General features: G+C 37.2%; 2 protein-coding genes and 1 long non-coding RNA gene across 5 annotated transcripts in view; 1 reads left to right on the top strand and 2 right to left on the bottom strand.

The window, feature by feature from the left end:
* Positions 1–6882, top strand: part of fyb1b (FYN binding protein 1 b) — a 7532-nt gene extending 650 nt beyond the window's left edge. Inside the window, exons 2-18 of one of the 3 annotated variants that reach the window (XM_072455357.1) lie at positions 586–1501; positions 3523–3628; positions 3699–3766; positions 3972–3994; positions 4089–4147; positions 4506–4626; positions 4711–4870; positions 4948–5068; positions 5159–5178; positions 5246–5315; positions 5760–5794; positions 5863–5947; positions 6022–6094; positions 6178–6340; positions 6421–6454; positions 6536–6567; positions 6679–6882. In XM_072455357.1, coding sequence (XP_072311458.1) covers positions 586–1501; positions 3523–3628; positions 3699–3766; positions 3972–3994; positions 4089–4147; positions 4506–4626; positions 4711–4870; positions 4948–5068; positions 5159–5178; positions 5246–5315; positions 5760–5794; positions 5863–5947; positions 6022–6094; positions 6178–6340; positions 6421–6454; positions 6536–6567; positions 6679–6701 — 2109 coding nt within the window. In that variant the 3' untranslated portion in view covers positions 6702–6882. Of the gene's footprint in view, positions 1–585; positions 1502–3522; positions 3629–3698; positions 3767–3971; positions 3995–4088; positions 4148–4505; positions 4627–4710; positions 4871–4947; positions 5069–5158; positions 5179–5225; positions 5316–5452; positions 5669–5759; positions 5795–5862; positions 5948–6021; positions 6095–6177; positions 6341–6420; positions 6455–6535; positions 6568–6678 lie in introns of those variants that run through there. The other 2 variants (XM_072455358.1, XM_072455359.1) reach the window with 2 other exon arrangements.
* Positions 6883–8217: 1335 nt separating this feature from the next.
* On the bottom strand, positions 8218–9896 carry LOC140368308 (uncharacterized). The gene is made up of 4 exons (XR_011928154.1): positions 9834–9896; positions 8872–9027; positions 8695–8750; positions 8218–8600 (listed from the first exon to the last, which is right to left on the bottom strand). It is a non-coding gene; the product is annotated as an uncharacterized lncRNA (long non-coding RNA).
* Positions 9897–12026: 2130 nt separating this feature from the next.
* pde6b (phosphodiesterase 6B, cGMP-specific, rod, beta) lies at positions 12027–18598 on the bottom strand. Its single transcript, XM_072455356.1, has 23 exons — positions 18185–18598; positions 17693–18004; positions 16943–17095; positions 16579–16668; positions 16360–16500; positions 16064–16138; positions 15796–15860; positions 15630–15696; positions 15497–15544; positions 15287–15436; positions 15058–15201; positions 14911–14976; positions 14686–14835; positions 14498–14605; positions 14318–14427; positions 14160–14247; positions 13978–14078; positions 13792–13899; positions 13667–13730; positions 13512–13586; positions 13352–13435; positions 13115–13268; positions 12027–13037 (listed from the first exon to the last, which is right to left on the bottom strand). Exons 1-23 carry the CDS (start codon positions 18341–18343, stop codon positions 12997–12999), a joined length of 2553 nt encoding a protein of 850 aa, XP_072311457.1. The 5' UTR covers positions 18344–18598; the 3' UTR covers positions 12027–12996.
* Positions 18599–20429: the final 1831 nt, after the last annotated feature.

The raw sequence follows: 20429 nt of genomic DNA, 5'->3' as shown, positions 1-20429 counted from the left end.
TCATTTCATTTCCATGTTTCCTTTACAAATCACACTGTAGATCAGTCAATTCATACAATAGATATTGAAGTACCGGTATATCATTTAAGTGAAGTTGATAGTTGCACAAACCAAAGCATTTTGGAGAACTGCTTCATGTTTTTACATATGAAATTGACAGGTTTTTCACAAATTGCAGCAACACCAATATTTTTGAGAAGCGCTTGTTGCAACTCATTTGTCAAGGGACATGTTGCGTCATTTTAAGTTGAATGTGGTTAAAGAAGTTTGGATATTTTCTTTTCCCCTAATTTCACAGACAGCAACGTCTAAAAATGTTTGCATGTGACATAACATGTGATCCTTATCTATAGTTTGTGTCTGTGTCCTTGAAATATGATGAGAATATAGTCACAGCACATCCTGAAAGCTTTTTTGTACTGATGATGTTGAAAGTAATGACAGACACAGTCACTTTCACTCGTTTCGAAAAGCAGCAGAGCCTGCTCTTATCTGCACTTCCTGATGTAGCGGAATGAGCTATTGTAATAGGTGTGGCAACTTACTAACCAACCCACTAATCCCATTGCTTGTCATTTATTTCAGGAAAACAAGTCGGATGTGAAGTCGATGATGGCTCGCTTTCAGGCAAACAGCGAAGACACTCCCTCCATTGGTCCAGGACGTCTCAAACAACCACTCCATCACACGCTGTCAGGGCAGACGCTGCAAATGAAAAAGCCTGTGTCAGAGAGTGGTGCAGCTATTCCTCCTAAACCCTTTTTTACTAAAAACACTCCATCTTTTAACAGTGACACAGTGGCCCCAGAACCAAACAAAACCAAAGCCCTGGCTGGTATGTTTGCAAACTCCCAGGAGGACACGAATCCACATTTCATTAAACAAAAGTTACCCACAAAACCATCTTTTACTCAAATGTCTGAGCCTAAAACACCTCCGAACAAGCCTGGGTTTAAAACTACAGGGACAGACGCCAAACCAACCTTCCCCAAACCTCCTGTTATCAGCACCAAACCTCGGGTCAAAGAGGACTCCGTATCTTCTCCACCACCTCCCGCGCCCAAAATACCCCTGGCACAGCTCAAACCTACCAACAACTTTTTCAAATTACAACAGCAAATGGAGGCAAATGGTCTGAACAAAGTGATCACAGACTCTGTGAACAAACCCATACTTCCTATCCCTGCTGTTAAGCCAACTTTGAACATAAAGTCTGCACAGACCTTCCTCAACAAAGAACCAGCAGAACAAGACACGGTCGTGAGGCCAAGTGCAATCAACAAACTGCCTCTAAATGTCTCCAACAATATTCCCCCTCTCAGGCCTCCTCCCAGTAAGAAGCCTAGTCTGAAGAAGGTGTCCCCTCACATTAAAGATGGTGGCCCAAAGAGAAACCCGCTCACCAACAGCTTAGCCCTGGGTCCAGCTCCAGCTAAACCAAACCGACCTCCAGACGTCAACATAGAGGTTTATAAGAGTGGAGCTGAAACGCCTCCTGATGGTAAGGCTCACAAAGAGGATGGGACAAAATCCTGTTCCATCTTCTGCATGATAATTGAACAGAGCAGAGAGTGGCCTGTGTTTGGCCAGATGCTGATAAAAAGTATGAAAGTATTACAATTTACTAAGGATAATTATACTCAATTGTTTTATATGATTAGCACATAGTTTACCTTTTCCTCTTGTTGTGCACAACTATTGCACAAGGTTGTGTTGTAAACCTTTTCCACTAATTACGCCAATTTATATATTAAAATGTAGGAACAATGACACTTATTTACAATTACTTTATTCAGTAAATTAATCTAGATAAAGCAATTATTCCTTTGACACTAGAGCTGTTTACACCTTTTTAAAATGTGAGAGTTTCATGGCTCCACTTTGGCACTAACATGTGTCATGGAATTAGACAAACACCAGATGCTATTCCGTAACACATCGAGAACACAATTCAACCTAGAATATGAAACGACACAGAAACATCAGACATTTGTGTGGCATGCATGGGAGAAAACGCGGGGACTGTGTCAGCCAAGCTGTTGTAAGGAGCCTGGCTGACCCTCCTGCGTCTCACCCTGTTTTTTCCCATGCTGGTTGGTTTTATTAGATATTCTGGAATAGGCGGGTCACATTTCTCATTGGTCAGCCTCACATCAAGGCACTTGGTATTTTTCCGTAGAGATCAAGCCTTGGGTAAACATTACCCAAACTCCTCTGGGCTCTCACCCCCCCTAGGGTAAACATCCTTTGGCCCATCTTTACGACCCCTTCACAAATGCAGTTTGTCACACACCCGTTCTTCTCTTAGACTAATGATGCAGATAAAATATCACTATTATGCAGATAAAATATATCACAGAAATATACTCATATATTCACATTTTATCACAACATGTCTATGTTTATTTAGAGGAACTAAAGAAGTTTCACCTCAGCTGACGCTTTCATTTTTTCAGGCCTGGTCAAGAGATTTCTGCAAGTTGGTAGCAATTGGGTCTATTTAAATATTTATTAATAACACGAGTCAAAGTTGAAAACTAACTTTGACTCAGGTGTGTTATTAGTAAATAGTTAATTGTGTTCATTATTTAGATAATGCATTATGACGTAACTGTTGGACATAGAGTCATATTTCTCAACCCCAGTGCTTAGACGTCTAAAGGTTTTGGAATGCATGTGATTCTTATAGTTTAAGAGTTCACTCTTAAGAGTAGTTTAACAGTGTTTCCTGAAATGTTAATACATCTGGGCGTGTTTAAAATGTGCACTGCAAACTAAATCGTCAATATTAATTTACCTATTCAGTTCTATAATGTATTGCATTCTATGACGGGTGTTATTACACAGGCTACAGCTGCAGGTGGACTATTCTTTGTCTTTTAGGGAAACGTTGCATAATGTTTGGGTGAACGATTAAGTCTCTTTAATTCAAACTTGAGTCCAGTAAAGTTGAATTCTAAAACTTTCCACAACAAGCAGAACCTTTATTAATGTATGTCTCTGGGTATATTTTACAAACACTTTCATTTTCTGATTTTCTGAATATTTTCCATCAACTGCTTTTTAAGCTGACATTGTTTTGCTGATGGAAGATCTTGTGACAGCTCGGAGTTCCTCTTATTTGCTGGTTTTGAGAGCATTTCCTTTTCACAACATTTTACATTCAGAGGTGTGAAAACACACAGACACAACTTTATCCCTATAGTTGGTAAAGTATAATGTTCAAACCAGTTTTTGCCAGTATTAGTCTAGAGACCACAATATACATACTATGCCACAGTCTCTAGCAATAAATCCAGTCTTTATTGTCTCCAGTCTGTCTGACAGTGGACTTTGTTTCATGAGGAAGTAAGAATGAGGCTGTTTTAGGATGAATATTCATAAAAACTATAGCTTTACTTTCCACTGATCGTTAACTTTAGAGTAATCGTCACATTTTTCTTTAATTTACTGGAGATAACACCATTGAATTAAATGTTAAAGCCGATACATTCAATTATCTTCATATGTTTGTTGTTAAAGATACAAAGAAGACTATAGTCCCACCTCCACCACCTCACCCTAGCAACAATGTGACCCCGATGCCACCCCCTGTTCCAAGTTTGCCCCCAAGACACCCAGGAGCCATGTAAGTTACAATTGCCACAACCACTAAACAGATCACGTTTAATAAACACCAGAGTTTTGTCTTGTTACAGAAATGAAACAGAAGAGTTTTATGACGATGTTGATATACTGACCAGTGCGCCTCCACCTCTGCCGCCAGGTTTGTTACATCTTTCTAGAAGTACTTTCAAAGGGCACAGCAGTATTCTTTGCGTTCATGTTGTGCATTGGTGTACCTTGTACAGATTTAACAAATTAAAAGCAAAAGTCAACCCAATACAAAGCATAATCCACAGTGCAGTGTTCACCAGTAACCTGTAATACATGTAATCGTTTTGATACTATATTCTATGTTTTATTTGCAGTTCATCCAAGCCAGATGTCAAAGGTGAGATGAGGCCATGTCTGTTGTATAACGTTTGGCCTAGAAAAAGACATGATTCAGAAACTAAAGTGTATTTTTAATGCTTCTTATGACACAGACAAAAGATGAAGATGATGACGAAGATGGTGAAATGTATGAGGATCTTGATGAGAGATGGTAAGGAACAATGATATAATTTTATATAGAACAATGATATAATTTTATAATTTTACATTTTATTTAAAAAATAAAGAAAAATAAAGCATAAAAAAATAAAATCAATTTCCAAATGTTGCCCTAAGGACATTTAGTTGATTAAATAAAAAAATATACGGTGCAGCGATCGGTAAGCATTCTCAGGAAACCCAGTGATAAAACCTTGTCTGTTACTGTGTCCATTGAGTGATACTTCCCTCTAGTGGCTGGTTGACAACACAACGACGTTTATGTCAAATATTTTATAAATCACATTGGATATGTTTATTTATGGTAATAACCTGGGCTTTGTAACACTTTTTTATTTATTTTTATGAAGGGAAGCAGCTGAACAAAAACAGGAGAGGAAAGTAAAAGATGACAAGGAAGACAAAAAACGCATAGAAGCCGAGAAAAAGGAACGAGAGAAGAAAGAACAAGAGGCCAGGAAGAAGTTTAAAGTTAGTGAGGAAATAGCAGTGCTTTTGTCATTGTACTTTGAATGCATTTGTTTATGCGGTGTTTAAAATGTGAACTGTTCCCAGTTGGTGGGTCCATTGGAGGTTCTACAGAAAGGCAAGGCTCGTGTGGACTTTAAAGGCAGTAAGACTGAGCTTAGTCTGAAGCAGGGAGACTCACTGGACATCATCCGTATCCAGGGCAACCCCGAGGGCAAGTGGTTGGGCCGCTCACAAGACGGATCAAGTGTGTGACCTGGAAGTTTAAAAAGTGAAAGTGGAGTTTGGAGCTTTCAAAACTTGAATCTGTTTTTCTCATTTTAGTTGGCTATGTGAAGATAGCGTCAGTGAAAATTGACTACAACTCTCTAAAACAACAAACGGCTGAGCAGTCCTTTGAACCTGATGTCTATGATGACATTGATATGGCAACTCCTGATAAGAGGTTAACACATTTACAGTATATTTGATGGATAAAAAAGTCAATATGTAAAATACAATGCACCATCACAAAATGTATTTATGTGTTTTGCAGTAAAAACAAAGGCCCTGGGGGTAAGATTGGTTTTCCTTCTCATATGTTTTTGTATATTACTCACAAGTCATGCACTTTTCTCTGCAGTGGCTCTACCTCCTCTTCCAGTGGGTGGAGAAGAGATATATGATGATGTAGATTCATCTGTAGATGTTAGGTAAGAACATGCACACGATTAGAAATAAATGAACAATAGAACTTAGAGCCCACTTTTTTTGTACCTGGTTCAGTTTACTCTGGAAAAGTGGTATATGCAGAAATAGAAACCTTTTTGATGTGTGGTCGGCTGTTCAGTCCCTCAGAACCATTGCAGTCTCCCTTGAAGCCGCGAGTCTTCCACTGGATGCTTGAACGGAGCAGACGAGCTCCCAGCACTAAAGTGTAAAATGCATGCCGTAGTAAGATTCCTCCAAACCTGTTTAATCTTCCCCCTCTAAATCTGACAATCAAACTAATACTGCTAACATTTCCAAATCATTTTACATCCTGATAAAAATGATCCAACTAAAATGGTGACCATGCATCTACTTGGTTAATTAAGAGAATAATTCATTTGAGACTAATTAATGTGGTCAAATAGTAATGTGTTTTATCCTTGTAGATTGCCCTCGCGAAGTCAGTTTCCAGGACACATAGGTAAGAAATGCAACAGTATTAAGATACAGTAAAGAAGTTGGAGCCTGACCCTTTGTATGTTTTCATAGACCATACGGGAGGTGCCATTGATGAAGAGATTTATGATGATGTGGACTCCCAAAATATGCCTCCCCCTCCTCCATCCCTCATCAGGTAGATCCTCTAATAAGGATTTATGAAATGTGGGGAAGAATAAAAATACTAAAACATTTCTATTGTCTATGAAGCATGTCCAAGTTAGATCCAAAGAAGCAGAAGAAGTTAGAGAAAGAAGAGAAGGAATTCAGAAAGAAGTTTAAGGTTGGTCCTTTTAGTAAAGTTTTGTTTACTGTACACAATTTTGAAAAGGTGAATTAACTGTAGTTGTTTACTTGTAATTCTAGTATGATGGAGAGATCATAGTGCTGCAGCAGGTGACCATTGTCCCAAATCTTACCAACAAGAAGTGGAGTAACAAAGAGCTGCCACTCAAAGCAGGGGAGAAACTTGACGTGATTGTGAAAGCAATCGATAACAAATTAATCTGTAGAAATGAAGATGGCAAATGTGAGTCTTGTGCTGGAAAGTAAATCAAACATGGTCATTTAGATTCAAGATGAATGTTAATATTTGTTTGTTGATCACAGTTGGTCATGTGTCAACCAGCTACATTGTTACGGAGTAAGTATACACACCAAGATAAAAGTACAAGAAACAACAAATGAGTCCATTTTTATATGATTTGTTTTTCTTTTCCTACAGTGATGGAGATATCTACGATGATATTGGAGATGGTATGTTAGTAAATTATTTTAAGTGCATCAAACATGTGCTGTACAGCACAAACATATCTTTATGTAAATATTTCCGATTATGGTTACAGCAATTATTCATTTTTGTTACAGACTGCATCTATGATAACGACTGAGGACGTTTAGAAGGGTCATTGGAACTGATATTTTATTTATTTATTTAGTCTGCAATATTATATCTGCTACAGCTTTATCTAACATTTGCCAATAGTTTGCATGCTCATATAGGCCATATAAAAATGCAAAACAAATATTTGTATTGTTGTATTATAAAGCAAATACTGTTTAATTTACAAATGTGTAAGTATTATCAATCGGTTTTGAATAAGCCTACCCTGTGATAAATACTTTTCAAGTATTCTGTGTGTCTTGTTACCATGCTATTCATTCAACATTTAGGTTATTCACCTTAATAACATTTTTAATCTAAAATGTTAGTAGAATTATCTTCTGTTTAAATTATAGTATTGAGAGTAAGGTCTAAATATCTGATGACGAAGTTTTACGATTCACTTTTTAACTTTTTTATGATAAAAGAATGTTGTTTTATAACTACATTTATCTATGGATCTTGTATTCATCCATGGACCTATTTACAACATGGATCTATTATAATAATATTATGATTTACCCAAGCCCCCGGAAGCCAAGATGGCCGCCATTGAAACCTATGGAGCTGCTCATTGGCGCATGGTTCCAAAAAAGTTTTTTAGTTCCGCATTACTTCCTGAACAGTGGTATATCTCCTCCCACTTTTGTGACGTCATCGCCGTGAGGCTTTGGCGTCGGGAGCGCGCACGTTACAGCAGCGTGACAGACTGAGAACAGTCAACACCGACTTTTGGAATAATTCGGCTTGAAATAGTCTGTTTACGTAACGTATAATGATGGATTGTTATATCCATCTATAAATATACATGTATCATATTGTAAAGCTCTGATATTTAAGAGAATTATAAAGAAGTGTTAAGATAAAAAGTCTGGTTTAATGACAATAAATTACATTTAGAGGTGGAATAACGTCCTCATCATTTTCTGTAGTTTTTGGTTTGGGTATTTATTTTGTTATTAACTTTTCAGTTATTTATTTACATAATATAATTTGGCCAATATGCATTTTTTTTAATCAGATGAGAAGAAATATAAAATATAATCATCGATTCTGTTACATAATTGAGTTAAGCAGTATTTAATTATATTCAGTTTCCTTTTGTGTCATTTTTTTTTATCATGTCAATCTTTAATAAATACAAAACACATTTGTTTATTAATGTATTCAATACGAATAATGAACATGAATGAACTTGTTCAATAAATGCAAATCTGATTATAACTACAAATGATAAATTGATTTTAGTCAGTTTTAGTTGAGTTTTAAAGCTCCAATGAGTTTTAAAGCTACAATGTGGGAGTCCCTTATTAAGGTGTTTTGGAGTCTGTGTACTGTTCATTATTATTATCATCATTAATAGAATCAGAAAATGTATTGCCATTGTCAAAGAAAAGAATTCACAAACAGTGGAACTTACTTTGGTGATTCAGTGCAACATAAAAATATTAACAATGATAAAACAACCTGTATAAGTCAAATAGAACAAACTGAATAAAATAAGATATTCCTTTATTGTCCACACATGAGGAAATTTTGTTGTTGCAACACAGTAGATCCAGAGGAAAAGAACAGAAAACTTATAGGAAGTTTAAAAAACACTCTTAATAGATCGATCTTAATAGAAGAACTCTTATAAACAAAAACTCCTATAGACAGAACCTCTCATACCTTAATAAGGAATGGAAGGGGAAAATAAAGATAAAGATAAAATAAAAACAGCGCAAGACAAAATAATACTAATAATAATGGTAAAATAAACACTCTTTTTACATCAGTTATATGCACATGAATGTGACATTATTGCGTTAAATACTGAATATCTCAGTATTTAACAAGACTTTGTTTCCATGGCTACGCAGTCTTCTGTACTTCAGTAACTGCACCGTTCAGCTCCATCGTATGACTGAGAGACAAACAGAACATGTCACAGCTTTAGATTATACAAGTCATATAACATACACTTCATATGTTTAGATTATACAAGTCATATAACATACACTTCACATGTTTGTCCTGAAGCTGCTTCACAGACACATGTGACACAGCAGTGGCTCTTTTGAAAAACAATTATCATTTAGTTTTTTTGGTCATAACAAAACAGACATTTTATAAATTCAAAGTACTGATTCTACACTGTTTACTTTTAGTCGAGGCACAAGTTATTATTAAAATACCTTTTGCTTTGGAGTCGTCAGGAGTTTACTTGAGATGACTGTGTCTGCAGTGATTAGGTCTGCAGTGACCTGTAGTGACCTGTAGTGACCTGTAGTGACCTGCAGTGACCTGTAGAGCTCTGGACAGCACAGACAGACTAAACTCACTGGTCAGCACTGAAGATGAGAAAGATACTCATTAGAACATTGATATATTATGCACATTTAACAGAGAAAAGCTGGAATATGTTATTGACAGATTTACATTTCGCTCTGTAACACAAAAGTTCCTCTTTTCACATTAATTTTTAAAGCTAGAACCAAAAGTCATTTATTTATGCATAAGTTTAAACCTTAGAAGTTAGAACATAACTGACATGTTTGCTAAATCTCTACATATTCCATGGAAGTAAATCCATGACATTCCTATACAAAACAAGCGTGTGCTTTGTTTAAACACAGCACACGTCATTATGAAATATGTAATAAAACCTCAAATGCATATTCCATGGAAGTAAATCCATGACATTCCTATACAAAACAAGCGTGTGCTTTGTTTAAACACAGCACACGTCATTATGAAATATGTAATAAAACCTCAAATGTGGTCTCAGCCCCTGTAAGTACAGGACTGTCACTTTTAAACACCTTTACATTTATATATGTAAGATATGACCCATTATAGCAGGTTATATTTGAATTATTGGTTGTTTTTTATAGCACATAATACAAACATCACTTTATTTCCCTTCTTTCTCTAGTTTTCCTTGATCTGTGTATAACCTCTTGTCTCTTAGAACATTTAGTAAGAGAAATAATTAGTTATTTATTTGCAGAAGCACGAGCCATCACGACGTGTTGTTGCATCTTTGTGTAGTTAAACTTTAGCTTACGTTAGCTCGTGTTAACTGTGTAATCGTTGTTTTACACTTCATATGGAACGATGTGTGAAACGTGAGGAATGACATACAAACACAACTTACGTGTATCGTGGTCTCGTCGTGTCTCTTTCTTCTGTTTGTGTTTAGTTTCTGTCACGTGTTCTCCCGAGGCTCGTTCATGAGGGTTACGTGCGCGCTCGGTGCGCGTACACCGTTCACCGGAAGGTTAAAAATGTATTTTTTAAGTATTTTAGAAACAGTTGAAGAGTGAAATTCCTTCTATTTTATTTTTAGACTAAAAAAAAATTAGCATGTTTGGTAATTTTAGAGGCCGAACTCCTGAAATGGTCCGACCAAAAGACTGCATTCTGCGAAGTGGCCACTACTCAATTTGGAGCCAGAGGCAGAGGGGGCGTACCCTATCCAGGTAATATAATAGATCCATGGATTTACCCATGGATCTATTATTATTACCATGGTAACTTCTGGTCCACTTCTGGTTCCGGTCTACTCTGACATCACTTCCGCTCTCGCCATGGTTCCTCCACTTGCTGTTTCGCCGTTTATTAAGGTAAAAGTGGCCTGAAATGGACTTTTCTATGTAAACCAAACGTATAAATTAAAGCATGATTTGAACGTTCCCAAAAGTTCATTCATTTATTGTGGATTAGTTAGCATTGCAGCTCTTGTAAGCTAGCAGTGACGGTGATGACGTTCACAAATGGTAATATAAACCGTTAGATTGATAAAGGGCTATGTTTTTCAAGCCTGGGATCAGTCATCAAAAACATACAAGGAGGTGTTATGTTGCCTTCTCTTGTATGTTTTATATTTATTTTTGCTTTGCATAATTGACTAGGCTGCGTCCTTCTTCAGAACACCAAAGTTCAACATGTTTCTCCTTCACCAGACTCTTCTCTGTCTTTACACTAGAGGCTGCCAATTAAACACCGAACATTTATATCAACTAGGGAACCACATTTAAGAGTTTGATCATATCGTGAAGCAGGGTTCACCATTATTTATTCTTTCAGTGATCACTATAAAGCAATAAATGGACTGCTCAAAAATCATTTTACAATCTTTGATCTGAACTATCTGTTTCAGACGGCCAGATGGTCTGCACTTCTGCTTGGAGTCTGCATTGGCAAACAGAGGTTTGGTAGGTATAGTTTTATTTAAACATTTTGAAAAAAAAATAGGCTACTAGGTGTACAAGTATATGGCATTATTTACAGGCATTGAACTTAAGTTTTTTTAGATTATCTCAAGCCCATTGCTGAGGAGGAGAGGAAGATTGAAGAGGCTGAGAGAAAATTGCGAGAGGAGCAAGAGCGTATATACAAACAGTTGTCTGAAGGTGAGTTACTGTAGTTTTATTTTATACAAAGACATGAGGATTCAAAGCTTAAATCATAATTTTGTTTCTGTCCCACAGCAACCTCGGAGACCATCCTTAAATAATGTGTCTTCATGTGACCTATCTTCTGTATGAACTCTACTGTCCTTCAATAGAAGATGAGCTACCTGGAGGAACGATGTTGTAATCCTGGCCTAGTTTAGCAGCAATCCCAGGATTGAGGTCACAGGCCAGTAGTATAAAATGCTGTGTGGACAGAAGCATTACTTGAAGGCACTTTGTTGTGTAATGTTCTTACTTACACTATGATCTGGATATAGAGCTTTGTCCAGTTTCCAATGTAAAATGTTGTCCGTTATCTTTTTTTTATTTTTTATTACATGTGTTTGTATTGAGTAAAAAACATTTCCAGACACTATATATAAATTAAATAATAAAACTATAAAAATACGTTTGCTTTATTATGGCCGACACTTTACAGCTAATGGTCCAAAATACTGTAATTACATGATTAATATTACAGGATTTCTCACATTCTCCAGTGATTGTTTAGTAGAAGGCAATCTTCTACTGTACACAATCATTTGCATATTTTACAAAAGCTGCTAAAATAAACCTTATAGAAGTAGGTTATCAATTGAAACATGAGTATACATATTAACACTGGAAAGCAATATAAAACTCAAGTTACAACTCCTTGAAATGTCTATAGTACTGGTACTGATAGTAACTGGTTCAAAGCTTTGCAGATACAAAGAAATTAATTACTTCTATTTCTCTCATTGCATGATAAGATCATTAGAATACATGTATTATGTTAGCTTCTTTGCACACAGGATGATTACATTTAATGCATAGTAAAAGTTTGTTTTTGTTTGTATTGTTAGTTCTTAGAGCTAGAGGTGGGAGATATATATAAAAAAAGAGCTGTTTGGAGATGAGCAAAAGTAGTACATTATAAACACTACTGGAAAAGGCTGCAAATGTAGTTTGTAAAAATAAAACAGCCAGCTGTTTAATCTTCAAAATAAAGGTGTAAGGGGATATGTTTGCACGTTTACTGTCCATTATTAGGTATATCGTCATCAGCATAACAATAATGACAATAAATCTCAATATTCATTTTTGTCAATATCGCCCACCCCTATGAGCAAACATTCATCACTGACATATGGTAAATTAAAGAGTTGACATGTTTTATACATGGTATATGCAACTATTTAGTTTACAATGAAAAAATATGACAGTAAGTTTTTACATTTAATTAATACAGTTAAGTTTAGATATATATTTGCATTTACATCTGTTTTGGTCTAGATCATTACAGTATTGTATTTACAATAAAGGCATCATTTTTAGCTACAAATCAATGTGGTTGAACTGTTCTGCACAAAATCCTGGGCTAATTATCTCACCACAATCTTCTTTTTGCCTCTATGGTGTTAAAGCAATCCAATTTGCATGAAGTAAATCTTATTTAACTGGAAGACATTGTCGTTTTATTACAAAACTGACGTTGTTATGAGTTACTCTTTTGTCATCACAGACTATGAACTTCAGCATGAACACTGTGAGGCGACTGCTGTTGAGCAATAACATGTAAAAGCAGTACTTGCACTGGTTTGGGTTTGTATTAATTATATGGTGTAGTTTTAAAACCTGCAATTTATTGTTTCTTCTAAATGCAGTATATCATAGTATTTATTTACAATTGTGTATGATGCATATTTAGCTATTTTTAAATAGCTTAAAACTTAAAAAGCACCTTCTAGTAAGAGGCGTGTTAATATCTCGTCATAATCAGATGTTGTGCATCAAAAATCACGTTACTTTGCTTCAGCACATAAATGTAACTTCTGACTCGGGTCAGTGAGTTCTCTTCCACGTTGGCAGTTCTGACATCCTTTAGCACACAGAGCAGGTTTTAGAGCCTCCTGGGTTGTCAACTGACAAAGCAGACACAATTCTCATTAAGGTGTGTTCACTTCATAAACTGAACTCTAGATTATAGTGAATATAGTACCTTTACTGGCAGCAGCAGCCTGTTGAACAGCCTTTGAATCTTCAATGGCTTTTAGTTTAGCCTCATATTCCTCCTTTTTTGCGTTCCACTCTTTTCTGTTGTTCAGGAGACCGTCCAACATTGGCTGGATTTGTGGATGGAACCGTGAAAATTCCTGAAGGAAAATAAAGATAGATTAGACAGGGCTTTTAAATGTTGGGATATACATGCATTGTGCATGTGTGTATTTTACAATACCTTGTAGACAAATGTGCAGACAAAATCAATGAAACCACATTGAAGCTTAGGAAGATCAGCTGATTTATTTCTGTCCATCATTGGCTAGAGAAAAACATACCATATTTGTATTTTAATACACGTTATTGTTGAAAATTGTGTTGGTGATTTGAAACCTTACAATAGGTTGCTGTTCAAGTACAGTTCTTTCCAAGTCACCCTGCTCCCAAAACTCTTCAGCAACACACAGAGCCACCTAGTGACAAGTACACTTGAACATTAATAGACTGCTTTAGCTTTAGTTGTGAACAACAATATAACATAAGGGTTTCTCACCTTACTCTGCACTTCCCATGGCTTGGTAATAGCTGATAGGTCACATGCAGTCATCATCATGGCCCTGAAATATAAACTGTAAGCTGTATCGAAATATCTCTAGATTTGTCTTGCATCGCACTTACATTACGATCTCTTTCCTTGTTGTCTCCAATGACATAAAGTCCACCCACTTCTTTTCTTCCTCATAAGTTTTAGACAGGTCCACAATCTTCTGAAACATGGTTCGTTTCCTGAATAAGAATTCACATGAACAACAATGTTATGTTTGCTAATACATGAACATAGTATGTTATACAGTGTCAACTGACTTAAAGTACAGAGCCAGGTCAGTGGCAATAATTGCGATGTCCATGAGATGAATCACATGCTCCGACTGTCGCCTGTTGAGGTTCTGGTAGATATTCAGCGACTGCCAACAGTGTACGTCAAGATATCAACATATCTGAAGATGAGTCTCTTAACCGAATACAATATTTGTCATAGCTCTTACCTCTTGAGACAAGAGAAATTTTCCAAACTCTAGATGGTGTCGCTCCAATATGGAGGAGCCATGTAGTTTTGCCAAAGGGTTGCCTGACCTGTCATAAATAAAATGCTGTTTTAAAGCTTTCATTCCTATGATCGTGCATCGTAAAACACAGCACTTACTTGACTTGGTACAAGTTGTTGGTCCCTCTGTGATCAATATCATGGAGGAATCCTGCTGTTATCATGGCCATTACTTCTAAGTCAGTGTAATATCGCTTCAAATTCCCTGTCTGAAAAAACACTTTGGTTATTGTACAAATATTTAAGAAAATAATTATACTCCTATTGATATTTTATTACCGTGAGAAGTGTGAACATGGTTTGTCCCACATTGAAGCCGTGGCGCCAGTTGTGGTATGTGATTTTTCTGTAGCCTTTACCAACAGAGTACATGAAACGCACCAGCACCTAGAAAGATACAATACATTTTATAGGTATTTTAGAACGTCTGTAACGAGCCTTGTGAACCTTTAGTTTGTGCTGCTTACCTCTTGTGGGATCTGGAACTTCTTGACCACACCAACCTCATAGTACATCTGTATTCCACACTTCACCAGCTCCAACTCAGAGCAGTTAAAATCGGAAAAGTGAAACGCGTAGATCTCAAACTTCTTTATCAGTGGAGGCAGGTCTTTTTTCTAAAAAAGTATAACCAATATTCATTTGTACTTTCATGGTTTCAACTATCAAGCTACTATGCTTTTTGTTCTTACCAGGATTTGTAAAAGTTCTTCCTCTTCACACTCACTGGGCTCGCATCCAAAAACATCCCTGGTGTTCTGTACAACATATGTTTATTCCATTATCATTGTCATAATTTGATAGCATTCAAAATAAAAAGCATTCTAGTGCATTCTTACAAGTACGTTCTGGATCTCATCATTACGGCACTTGACGTGGTACAGCACCATGTCCTGTGCAATGTCCTTCCGGTTTTCTAGCCTGTTCATTTTGTCATAAGTGTCTGTGTTTAAGACAGACCAGCCCAAAAACTGTGTCAAAGCCTAAAGGTGCAAGCAGCAGCCCAACAGTTACACAGACAATCTTAAACATAACTTGTCTGGGTTTAGTTTAGTTATTCATTTTTACCTCCATGAGCTGTTCATCATGATCATCAAAAGGCTTCCCATCTTTCCTGTTGTAGAACGTGGCAACACCAACGATCTCTTCTTTTTTGTTGACAATTGGCAGTGACAGGACGTTCTTTATTGTCCAACCGCTGCTGTCAAGTGCCTCAGTCTGGATGAATAAAGAGTTAAATCATGTTCCTGTCTGTAATTACTGTGCACAGTATCGTACCTGGAACTTAAACGTCTCATCAGCGCCGGCGTTCATGATGTTGCAAATCTAATGTCAAAATCAAGATGATAATCAGAAAAAAAATAATTGCATAACATGAAATTGTATTTTACGGGGTTGAATGCAAATTTACCAATCCAGTCTCTGCAACATACGTGGGAAGACCACTGACCATAGCCCAGTGGTCCGGGGTAGGTGTGCTGATTGAAAGAAGAGACAATACATTGGTGCCTTAGGGTTTAGTTTCATAATTTAAAGTTAAAATTGGGATTAAAATGTATTTTTGGATTGTGACTTACGGTATGACTTTGATGTCCTCTTTTCCATGCAAAATGTAGTCAATTATTTTATAAAAAATTACTTCCTAAAAGCATAAGGGAGATAAAATCAATACAGTAAATTTGTGTTAAAACTATCTATTAACAATTGTGAATCGGGGAAACAAGAGATTTTAAACAAAATGTGATCCAGATGAAGCTGACACTTGACTGCTTTATAGCAGCACATTAGAAAGCACAGGGCAGGTTTGTAGATGCAGCTGTCGATTAATCGATTGTGAATATTTACCCGTCCATCAGGTGTGACAGGTCCAGAGTACGGCGGCTGCTCTCCCATTAGTACAGGCCAAATATCAAAGAATTCCTGTAATAAACACAAATATTCAATTAGATTCAATTTATTTTTGTAACGCCCAAAATCACAACAGACGTTGTCTCAGAGTAGACATTTGAGCACTTTACAATAATTCTGTGCTGGTGCAATAGTATGTGGTTCTATGAGTTTTTCCATTCACACTGTGCCTCGTGTCATGTAGGGAATATTGACTTCATCTGTTGTTTGTCAAGATGAATGGATCGATTTACCTTCTCCTTGGTCATATCCAGCAAACCCACTGAGTAGCGGTCACAGTTGAGGTAGGCTCGCACAGTGTACAAGGCTTTGTGAAACTGTCGCTCGATATCTGTCAGTTCTTCAAAAACCTTGTTGGCCGACCACAGCAGCATCTGTGAAAACACAACACATTTACCATCAGTTTGCCTGCTTTGGCCGTAATAATGGATTGTGGAAACAAATGTGCTTACCATGCCTTTACGTGTCTCACAGTTGTGGAGGTAACTCAGATGGAAGATTTTCAAGTTCAAATTAGCGATTTTTAGATACTTCAGAAAAATCTGTTAATGAGAAAACAGTTTCAATTGTCGAAAAGTGTGAATATAAATGCCTCAAAAAGCTAGAAACAACATATTCCGCCTAATGGGATTAATAAATTGACCAAATTTGATACACAATTACATTATTCAGGCATTATTGGATAGTTTTACCATTTATAGTCACAATAGATAGAAAAGTAATGTGAACTTAAACCTAAAAGACCAGCGAGCGTATGAAGAGTAATAAACTGTGAGAAACCAGCCCTTTGCTGAGTGTACATGTTCTGTATCTCACATCTTCATCCTGTTCAGTGAAATGAGGGCCTGTGGTCTTGTTCAGAGCCATGATCACCGCCACCATGTCTTTGCCGTTGAGGATCGGCGTCGCCAAAATGTTGCGGGTCTGATAGTCAGTGAGCTCATCCACAAACGAGCTGAAATACTCGTTCTATAACAGCAACAAAAAAAACACACATTGTTGTTGAGTTGACATTGGAAAAAGACAGATTTGAATTAGAATCTAGTTTTATTCATTGGTCCGCTGAAAGGTGCAGGGTAGAATGAGGACAGCTGTAACAGTTTAATTTGGGGTCAAACACACGACAAAGAAGGAATCAAACTGTATTAAAAATCTTTCAATTGTTTGGTGAAAAAGAGGAGAAGTTCAACGTTAGGGCGTCTGTGAAGAGCCACAAGGCCTCCTCGAGTACACGTTGATCGGTTTTATATTCTACTCATAGCTGCGTAAATGCCAGGGGTGTCTAATCCAGAGCTGAAGCAAAGGCCCATGGGATACTGAAATAAATGGATTATGTCTGATATGGGATTTACACATCCACACATTCAGTGCTACACGTATTAACTGACTGTAGTTTGTGGGTGAATACACGGCCCTTCCATATGTTTCTTGAGCGGCACACCTTTTATCTTATCTTATCTCATTTATTCATGTATTGTAACAGAAACTACACACATTGCAAGCTGGTTCGCTCGGCATGTCAAAGTCTGTGTCCCTCTAAAGGTGAGGAGAAGCCTTGTGACTTACCTGCGCCACATTTTTGACGTTAACTGTCTTCTTAGTCTGAGCCACGTGGCCCACAATGCCCATGTCCAAGGGATAGACAATCTCTGAGTCTGGAGGGACCACGCAGTCGTCCAGCTGAGCCGTGGCGTTCACATTGAAGAGCCTGGTGGCCAGTTCTCCGACGCCGTTCCTCTGTCGGTACATGAACAGGCTGCAGCGGTCGGCGTGGATCAGGGCACTTATCCTCTTCAGCAGCGTGAATATCACCTTTTCCATGTTAACGCTTTCCTGCATTTCTGTGATGATGTCATACATGATTTTACTCTCTTCCATCTTAGAAAGAAAAGGCACAGAAGTGGAAAGATCAATCATCAGTTCAGCTTGCAAGTCTGTGTGTGAATTTGTGGATTTAAACTAAAGTAGTTTGTGTGGCTTCTAAAGGGAAACGTGTTTAGGAAGTATAATGTATAATGTTGTGTACATATAATGTGTATAATGTTTCATTATAGTTACCTGAGAGAGTTGCTGAAAACTGCTGAAGTCCACCTGGTTTTCTGGAAGTCCCGAGGCCTTTGAGATGAAGCCTGGACTCATTGCTTTGCCAAAATACTCCTTGGCAAATGCGGGGTTTCCTTGGAGGAACTTTTCCACGTCCTCTTTTTTCACACCCATACTGTCCTACCTTGAGCTGTTTGTCTTGTCCTGTCTTCTCAATAATAATCTTCCAGTTTATCCAACTTTGTTACCTCCAAACTTCTTCCCTAAATGTCCAAAAACTCATCCGCATATAGCATCAAGTACTCCTGTGAATAAAGCAGATATTAGTCCATTTACTGGGGGCACGCGCACATTGAATTGCCCCCCGTTGTGCTGAGTGGACTGAGTGAAAGAGAGCGCTAAGGAGCAGGCGGAGTCTGACAATCCCTTTGTCATCAGAAGATAGGTTAGCACTGATCTACCTAAACATGTCAGCTGATCATTTAGTAGGCTACAGGGTATTGTGACTATGCCCCAGCACTCAGCAGGCTCCATGAACGTGCCAAGTCAAAAATTATGTTTTATATTTTCAGAAAAATTACAAATGTGTTCAGTGGTTTCCATTGTTTGTTTCTGTTGTGTTTTTCCTGCTTATCATTCATTTCCACCTAAACCCATGACCAGTTAGTCTCCTTTTTGGTGTCTTTTATTGAGTTTGGTATACTTTTTTGCAAGCAGGCAATAAATATGTTGACTAACAGTGGCTTTGCTGTGTGATATAGGCCTACTATATAAACATGTATGGAATTTCTGTAAAGTATATTTAATTAAGTCCAAGTAACTTCAATTGATTTGACTCAGCCTCTTAAAAGTACTTTTGATAACTCCATTTCTTGTGCTGGTTTGCTGCATGTCTGTAAGAAAAAGAGTTCCCCCGGGGAATAAATAAAACTCTTCTTCTGATTCTGAGCTTTAGGTCTAGTCTTTGTTCTGGCCTAAGGAGACAGGAGGAGTCTAATTTAAGGTGACCAAAAGGTCAGATAGATAATCTGCTTCTACTATAATACATAAGACTGTGTGTGAGTGTGAATGTTGTATCTGTGATCACAGTGACAGCGGGCGGGGTCAACTCATTCATCACACACTGTAGTGACAAAACTATGGGCCTGAGCAAGTTCAGCTTTTTTTCTAAAACATTTCAAATTCAACAACAAGAGGAACTCAGTCCCACACAACACTACTATGTATTATAGGCTACTTTGCTGCAATAACTTTCTAACCCGCTAGATGGTGATATAACCACCAGAATAAAATAGACCAACCAGATACAAGAAGACGTGGGCTGACGTCCCCAAAACAAGTCAGAGATAAATAATGTTATGGTTTTATACCTGTTTTTGGTGGTCACGTGATGATCACACACGTGTGGTAAACCCGGATGAAGAAGCTGTCGATTTAGGCCTGTTTACTCTAAGAAAACAGTGTTTATTGAAATGAGCTAGAACAAGTTTGGTGCTAAAATGTGACAGTGAAGAGAAATGACACATAGTTAGATTATGTTCACAGTTCTCTTACAGTCCATCAGTCAGACATGTGCTGAAACGTGAGGTTCCAGTACAATAAAAATGTGGAAGGACTGGAATATCACACGCAAAAGTGTAGAAATATCACTTTAGAAAATATTATGAAAGACTAATGCTGCCTTCACGCGCTATGAGAATTATGTTAAATACGAGAGTGGGAAATTGCACTTGAACGCGCCCTCATCTAGTAATATAATGTAATATAATATAATAGATCCATGGTAATATCTACTGAGAAACAATTTTGAAGCCAGATAACCTTTGACCTCTCAGTATGGCGGACTGAAGCAAAAGAGTCACATTTTAAAAATATTAAACGTTTTCCCACATGTTATTTTGATAATGACATCTCTATTTACACAGCGCATTAAAATACAATTGCGATCTGTTTTTGTCCCTCGTGAATTTACCTTTTTACGATGTCACGTATATTTGTTCACATAAAGTGTGTTTATAACATGTTTCATTTGACAAAGACCCGACAAGCACCTGAACAGAACGCGCTCTAAAGTGGAAAGTGTCACATTTTCCAGAGCACGTGAAGGCGGCAGAAAACACAACACTTTTTACATTGGACATATTTATCATTTCGCTGCGGTAAAAACAATGTAAAATCCGAATTTAGAAAAAAAAAAGAAAACTTTCTACACATTTTCAGGACTTTATGTTTAGAAAACCTTTCGCCCAAAATGAATAAA

The sequence above is a fragment of the Eucyclogobius newberryi genome, unplaced genomic scaffold (assembly GCF_026437365.1).
Source record: "Eucyclogobius newberryi isolate DKJ021-1_F unplaced genomic scaffold, fEucNew1.0.hap1 SCAF_2, whole genome shotgun sequence".
NCBI classification, from domain to species: domain Eukaryota; kingdom Metazoa; phylum Chordata; class Actinopteri; order Gobiiformes; family Gobiidae; genus Eucyclogobius; species Eucyclogobius newberryi.
This window is presented reverse-complemented; position numbering and strand designations above follow the sequence as displayed.

What these genes read in the sequence shown, in the direction of transcription:
- pde6b (XM_072455356.1), bottom strand. Translation starts at nt 18,343, where the DNA reads ATGGGTGTGAAAAAAGAGGACGTGGAAAAGTTCCTCCAAGGAAACCCC. An exon ending in ATGAGACGTTTAAGTTCCAG is followed by an intron (nt 15,437 to 15,496) that starts GTACGATACTGT and finishes TTATTCATCCAG; the next exon opens with ACTGAGGCACTTGACAGCAG. An exon ending in ATGAGATCCAGAACGTACTT is followed by an intron (nt 14,977 to 15,057) that starts GTAAGAATGCAC and finishes TATGTTGTACAG; the next exon opens with AACACCAGGGATGTTTTTGG.